General features: G+C 63.8%; 1 gene segment (V, D, J or C); it reads right to left on the reverse strand.

Annotated features, from left to right (window-relative positions):
* Positions 1 to 4,121: 4,121 nt before the first annotated feature.
* Positions 4,122 to 7,104, reverse strand: part of LOC108287137 — a 7,590-nt gene continuing 4,607 nt past the window's right edge. Inside the window, 4 exon segments of the C gene segment in view lie at positions 4,122 to 4,580; positions 4,652 to 4,975; positions 5,062 to 5,382; positions 5,608 to 5,910. Coding sequence covers positions 4,249 to 4,580; positions 4,652 to 4,975; positions 5,062 to 5,382; positions 5,608 to 5,910 — 1,280 coding nt within the window.

Raw genomic sequence — 7,104 nt, forward strand, 5'->3', positions numbered from 1 at the left:
GTCTCATGACCTAGGGTGCAGGGCAGAGAAAGAAGTCACTGGGCTCTGCCCCCTGGAGAGGCACCCGGTCCAGGGACCTTGGCTTTGGAGGGCCGGTCTGTCGTAGGAGAGGTGGGTTTGCGGGACCTTGGCTGGTGCTGGGGTGGACTGGGGGCCTGGCTTCCTGAGGCCGTGTGTGTGTTGGTGTGAGCGTGTCTGAGCGTGTGAGCGTGTGTTTGTGGCTGCACGATTGGTGTGTGTGAGTGCACGCATGTGAGTGTGAGAGCTTGAGTCTGTGTGTGTGTGAACCTGTGTATGTTTCTGCCTGTGTGAGTGTGTGCCTATGTGTGTCTGTGAATGATCGAGTGTGTGAGGAGCGCTGGGCAGTGGCTGTGGCCTTGGCCATGCCCTGCCACGCCCCTCCTCCGATGTTGCTTGGACCCAGTGGCCTTGGCACTGCCCACCTTGGCGTTTTCCACCCCACAGGGAGCCGTCGCTCCTCACCTTCTCCCCCATGCCTGGCTGCTCCGAGGTCCCCGAGGCGGACGGGGCGGAGGACCCATGTGCCACCGTCAGACCCTGGCAGGCTTGCTTCATTCCACTTTGTGCCAGGCTCCTTGTGACGTGGGTCTCCTGGCACAGAGCGTGGCTTTCCCTGTGGGGCCCTGTCAGTGTGTGCCAGGCTCTGTGTGGCGTGGGTCTCCTGGCACAGAGTGAGGTGGTCTTAGCAATTCAAGTGCCCTCAGTCAGGGCCCAGAAGCACCCCCATCCCCAGCATCCCCCAGCCTCCTTCATCTCCTCCTTACTTTCACTTTTCTTTTTTGTTTTGAGACAGAGTCTTACTCTCTTGCCCAGGCTGGAGTTCAATGGCACCATCTCGGCTCACTGCAACCTCTGCCTCCCAGGTTCAAGCGATTCTCCTGCCTCAGCCTCCCGAATAGCTGGGACTACAGGCACCCGCCACCACGCCTGGCTACTTTTTGTCTGTCTAGTACAGATGGGTTTCATCATGTTGGTCAGGCTGGTCTCAAACTCCTGACCTCATGATTCGCCTGCCTCAGCCTCCTGAAGTGCTGGGATTGCAGGCGTGAGCTCCTTGCCCTCTGGCTCCCCCTCCAGTCCTCAGGGGTCCTGCCTCCCACCAGCCACTCCAGGGCTGCAGACACCTCCCAAAGAGCACTTGGAGACCTTGGGTTTGTAAAAAGGACTTTACTAAGAAATCCAGAGGGAAATAAATAGGATTGCTGAAGCCAGAAGCTGGGCGAGGTCACAGGGCAAGGTCAGCAGCTGCTGTCCCTGCAGGAAACCCCTTCTCTGGCAGTGGGAGCCCCTCTACCCACCCCAGGGGCCTGAAGCCCCAAATAGTCCTGCGGCCTGGCCTCAGAGGGCTTGCCGGTGCCTTTACTCTGCAGGGATGGGGGCTGTGGACAGATGGCAGGAGTGGTGGGTGGGTGAAGGGAAAGGGCCTGGGCAAGGCTTGGGGGACCGGGAGGCCAGGTGCTTGGGCACTTGGGCCTCGGGGCTGGAATGGTCAGGCCAAGTCTGACCCGAGCGAGGCCGTGGGCTGGTCTGGGCTGGACACGGACCCAACTGTGTCCTGGGCTGGGCGCCAGGCACTGGGCCCTCCTTGTGTTTTGGTGACTGCAGTCAGAATGGGACGGACTGTGAGACCCAGGGGCCAAGCTCAGAGTGGCCGCAGCCACCCCTGCCTCGATGACTCCGTGGAAGGGATGGACGCTATTCTGGAGCAGGGGCTGCAACCGGCGGTCTCATCGGTGCTTTAACCTTGCAGCTGGGCTCAGGGTCGCCGGCCGTCAGCCCACAGTGGTGTCCTTGTGCCCCTGGAGAGGCTTGTCTGCTTGCCTTTTCCCACCTGGGGCAGGGCGCAGCCAAGGGGGGCTCTAGCACCGGCAGGGAAAGAGCCGGGCCTGGTGGAGCTCGAGGGCCCTCGGCCTAGGCATGAGGCTGGAGGATGTTGGTGTAGTCGTGGGAGGTCCGGGGCCTCCCCTGCCTCGGGGCTGAGGGGAACCGATGGGCCTGAGGGGAGGGCTGAGTCAGGGCGCTCTGCCCGCTCTGCCCAGCCCCCTGCCCCGCCCGGCCCCTGGGGGTGGGTGCCCACCATCAGGAGCGTGAGGATGGCGCTGTAGCTCACGCTGAGCAGGAAGAGTGCGGCGAAGATGCAGAGGCCAGTCCACGTCCACGGTGCCTCGCCCTCGGCCTCCTCCACACACACTTCTAGCTCGGGGGGTCCCGGCCAGTCAGCCCTCCCGGCTCCGCAGTGGCAGCGGGGGCGGGGGACAGAGCCCCTTGCTGCTCCTGCCAGGCCCTGCTGCTGTCTGCAGTGGCAGAGTACCCTGTCCGGGGCCCTCTGGGACTGTGCAGAGCCTCTGGCCAGCCCTGAGGTGGGGACCCAGGTCCCGAGTCAGTCCCCAGCCCAGGGCCAGGCTGACCACTCCGGACCTCCCTGGCCCCGCCCTGGCCCCAAGGTGACCCAGCATTTTGCCTTTGCTCCTTATGGCTTCCCTCCTGACCTCTGATTGCTCCTACTCCGCCTCTCCAGACCCCATCCCTTCCCCAGAGAGGGACCCGGCCCCTTGGCACACGAGTGGCTGCCCCACTCTGGGCCCTCGGAAGGGTGTGTGAGCTGTGTGGCCTGGCTCCTAGGACCTGGGAATCACTGCATGGGTGCTCTGAGGGGATGGCCTGGTGTGGACTATGAGCCCCGGCCCAGCCTAGTCTCTCTGGCTCCTCCTGCCCTGGGCCCGGGTCCCCTCCACTCCCTTCCCCAACGCCCTGAGCTGCCTGCTAGTCCCAGGTCACCAGCAGGCGTGGGTCCAGTGCTGGGGGCTCACACCACCTCTTTCTGCTGCCGCTGGCCTGGAGCTGGGTGAGGCTGGGCTGGGGCATGACAGAGGCCGAGTGCACTGCCCTGCTGGTGTGCAGGGACTCTGTCTTCAGACATGGGGGCTTTGGGCCCGTGGGGTGCCTGGTGCCTGTGTTTCTGTGTGGATTTGGTGGGTGCTGTGCCCTTGGTGTGCAGCTGTGCATGACAGGGGTACTGTTTGGCTCGGGGTGTCAGATACCCACCTGTGGGTTGAGGCCTGGGAGGGGCATGTAGCCTCTTCTGGGCTTCTGGTGTGGGCAAGAAGGGAGTGGGATGGAGGCCACGTCCTGGGGGCGCATCTGTCCTGTGTTTGGCTGTGGGGTGCAGCTGACGGGGTGACAGTGGGGGTTGGACTGGAGGACGCCAAGCCATGTGGGGGCCTCTCCGTTTCTGTCTGGGACCCAGCGGCCCAGGTATCCCTCAGAGGAAGGACTTGGGAGGAGCTTGGCTGGAGTTCGCGTGCGAGGCGGAGCGTGGGCCAGGCGTGAGCATGTGTGGGTACCCATGGCGCCCTGGGGGTGGTGCATGGCACTGTGTAGTTGCCATGTGCTTGGCACATGCACAGCTCTGTGCCTGGGGTGAGGCGTGCGAGGGTATGATGGGGTGTGTGAGGCTGGTGGTTCCCTGGCGGCAGATTCAGGGTGGACTGAGGCGGGGCCTGGTGCTGACCTGGGCCTGGTGTGCCCAGGGGGCAGGGTGGTGAAGGCTGTGGGGTGTGGGTGGGCTCGGCCCCACTAGACCCAGGTGGGACAGGGTAAAGAGGTGAATGCCAATGGCACAGACTTGGGAAGGGCTGTCTGTCTGGGGAGGGTTGTCTGGGGTCCTACGTGTCTGTGTGGGGGTTTCACTTGGGCTGTTCCTCTACCTGGAGGGACCTGTGTGCCCAGTTACACCTGGGGGTGAAGGGGCTCCTGTCTGGGGTGTAGAAGCCAAGCCCCCAGGAGAGAGGGGGCTGTGGGGGCTGGACTCCCTCGCCCCCTTCCCTGAGGACCTCCCCTGGATCTTTGGACTCTGGAAAGGGTGGACCCAGAGTGGGGGCAGAGAGCGCCCGGGGCATCTGTGATGAGGGCCTGGGGCATCTGTGATGAGGGCCTGAGGATGTGCTGTTTGACAAATACCCCTGACACAAAGGCAGACGGCTGAGCTGCGCCTTGGCCTTGTCACCTCCTCCCATTCCCCTCCTGGATGGCCCATTCCTCTGTGCCAAGAGGCCCCTGCCCACAGCCCTGCCCGCTCCCAAGAACAGCTGCACCCAGGGCTCTTAGCATGCACTGTTTATTGGGGGTGGCTTCCTGGGGTCGTGGCAACAGTGGACAGAAAGTCTGGCCAGCCCTCCCCACCGCACCGCTGGACGGAGCCCTGGGAGGGAGGGAGGCAGGAGGACGTCATTTACCGAGATTTACAGACACCGCTTTCTCGACGGTCTGTGAGTCTTTCACTGCCTCGTGGATCGCACGGCAGATGAACTCATTTTTCTGCTCCCATTCGGCCCTGGTCACCTCCAGGCGGCTGAAGACGAAGAAGCTGGAGTCCTTGGTCCTGTGGGGCGGTGTGGTGCTGTGCCGGGAGGGCGGGAGCGCCACCCCGTTGTGCAGCCACTGCACCGAGATGTCCATGGGCAGGAAGTTCTGGATCAGGCAGGTGAGGGTGCGCTTGTCCGGGTTCTTCAGCTCCTCTGGCGTTGCGAACACATGGACTTCCGGGGCACTGCGCGGGCCTGGGGCCAGAGGTGGGGTCAGCGCGGGCTCCACTCCCTCCCTCCCCGGCCCGGGCCTGCCTGCAGCTCACCGCTCATCTTGGTCATGGACCGAACGAGGGCCCTGGGCAGGTGGGGGTGGGTCACCCTGCAGTGGTAGGTCTCCCCCTCGATCCAGTCTCTGGTGCCCACTGGCAGGGTGGACGTGATGGTGATCGTGCCATTGCGCTGCTTCTGCTCCTTTAGGGTCACCTGGGGCACAGGCTTCTTACTGGCGCGGGACCAGGTCAGGTTCACTGTCCCCCGGCTGGGCGCCAGGTCCACCACCAGACAGGTGATCGTGGGGGATTTGCTGACGAACAGGTCCAAGGGGCTGGGCCGGCTCAAGTAGGCGCTTACCCCTCTGGGGTTGGAATCTGTGTCACACGGGAGGGCTGTGTGAGGCCCGCCCGCCCCTCTTCCCTGGCCTCTGTGGCGGCCGCCAGCGCAGGTGGGAACGTACCTGCACACTTCTTGGCGCTTTCCTCAAAGGTGTCGCCTTGATAGTCGACCAGGCAGGTGTAGGTGTGGTCGGACAGCCAGCGCTTCTGGGTGAGGATGAGCTCGCTCTGCCTGGAGGCCAGCTTGCCCTCCAGCACGGGAGCAGAGATGGTCCAGTTCACGTCCATGACCTGCCCGTCCTGCAGCCACGTGATGTTGAGGTCGCCTGGGGTGTACCCGGAAACGAGGCACAGGAGCTGGACGGTCGGGGGGAAGTGCCCGCCACCGTCGCAGGAGGACTGCAGGACCTTCACGGTGGGCGTGTCGAAATCCCTGGAGCAGACTGCGGGCAGAGCTAGTGGTCATGAGCACTGCTGGTCTCCCCGAGCTCTGCGTGCCATGCTCTTGCCCCCACGTCCTGGCCGGGTCCCCAAGCATGCTGGGTGTTCCCAGTGTCAGAGTCCTCCCCCGCTTCACCCCCTGCCTGCTCTGCCAGCCCTCAGCCTGGCATTCCAGGGAAGTCTCTCCTGCTTCGAACCTGTGGTCTCTGAGCCTGGCCCGCTCTTACCGCTGAAGGTTTTTTCGACCGGGTCTGGGGACGATGGAGTATGTGCCACCCTGCAGGTGAACGTCTGCTTCTTCCATGCACCCGAGACAGTCAGCTGGCTGGTGGTGGTGTAGTAGCCAGAGGCCATGGGGGTGGTGGCTGGGAGGGTCACAATGATCCCGTTGAGGGGGCCTGTGTCCCAGGTCACGGTCACTGGCATGGGGAAGTATCCTGTGGCCAGGCAGCCCATGGTCACGGAGGTTTTGTTCTTAACTTCTTTGCAGCAGGGGATCAAGGGGAAGACGGATGGGTGCTGTGTGGAGGCTGTGAGGACAGAGCCTGGTCAGCACCAGCCCTGGGCCAGCCCATCGGGCTGAGGGAGTCCCTGTGGGGGAGCTGGGGATGCTGGGGCAGCCCAGGGGTCCAGATGGCCAGGCTCATTCTGGGTCTTTCCCCACCCTGTGCTTCCCCACAAGCTCCAGGCCCAGGGCACCTCCCAGGGCCCCTGTTCCCCTACGAAGCTGTTGCTCAGCCACTGTCCTCAGGCTGGGCTCAGGAAGGTGGGGGTGCCCCAGGATGAACCCAGCCTCCACCCTAAGTGCTGAAGCCTGGGCACTCGGGAGCAGAGGCACTGGGCCACGCCCCTAGGCTGAAGCCCGGGACCCAGAGCCCTTCCCCTTCAAAATCTCACTGGGCTTACGGTGGGTGGTCTGCCGGGCCTCCAACCCTGGCCCCCACTCCCCGAGGCTGTGGGCTCAGCTCCTCAGGCTCCTGAGTGCTGAGCCTTAGTCTCTCCATCACAGCAGCCCTCGCCTGGCCTGCCAGACCCCCACATGCTCTGCCTGCACTGGCCTCTAGGGGAAGGTGGAAAGATTTGCCCTGATGCCCCCCAGGTGGTCCCTCCACAACAGCCCCCTGGCCTGGACAGAGCCGTCTGCACAGTGAGGCCCTCGATTCTGGCCTGGAGCCCCAGATTCCCAGCCCATGCTGCCCCTGGAGCTGCATTTAGCTTGGTCTCAAAGTCTGCTCTAGGTACCCCCAAAATCACGGTGTCCAGCCCCACTCTGCCCACTGGGACAGCCAAGGTCAGTGGAGACCAGCCCACCTGGGGAGTCACCCTCTGAGGTCCACTCTAGGCCAACCTGGTCCAGGTGAGCCCAGCTCAGCCCAACCTAGGCCAGCTGAACCCAGGTTAGGTCAGGTCAGGTCAGGTTAGGTTAGCCCAGCCCCGCCTAGCCCAACCCAACTCAATCCAACCCAACGCAGCTCAGCCTGCTCAGGCTAGCCTAGTTCAGCCCAGCCCAGCCAGGTTCAGTTCTGTCAGTCCAGCCTCGCCAGCCCAGCTGAGCCCAGTTTAGCTCAGCTCCACCCAGCTCAGTTCACCTTAGCCTGGCCCAGCCCAGTTCACCTTAGCCTGGCCCAGCCCATATTAGCCCAGCTGAACCTAGGTTAGCCCAGCCCAGCCCACTCGGCAGGCCTAGTTCAGCCCAGATCAGCTCATCCCAGCCAAGCCCAGTT

The sequence above is a fragment of the Cebus imitator genome, unplaced genomic scaffold (genome assembly GCF_001604975.1).
Source record: "Cebus imitator isolate Cc_AM_T3 unplaced genomic scaffold, Cebus_imitator-1.0 Scaffold338, whole genome shotgun sequence".
Taxonomy (NCBI): Eukaryota; Metazoa; Chordata; class Mammalia; order Primates; family Cebidae; genus Cebus; species Cebus imitator.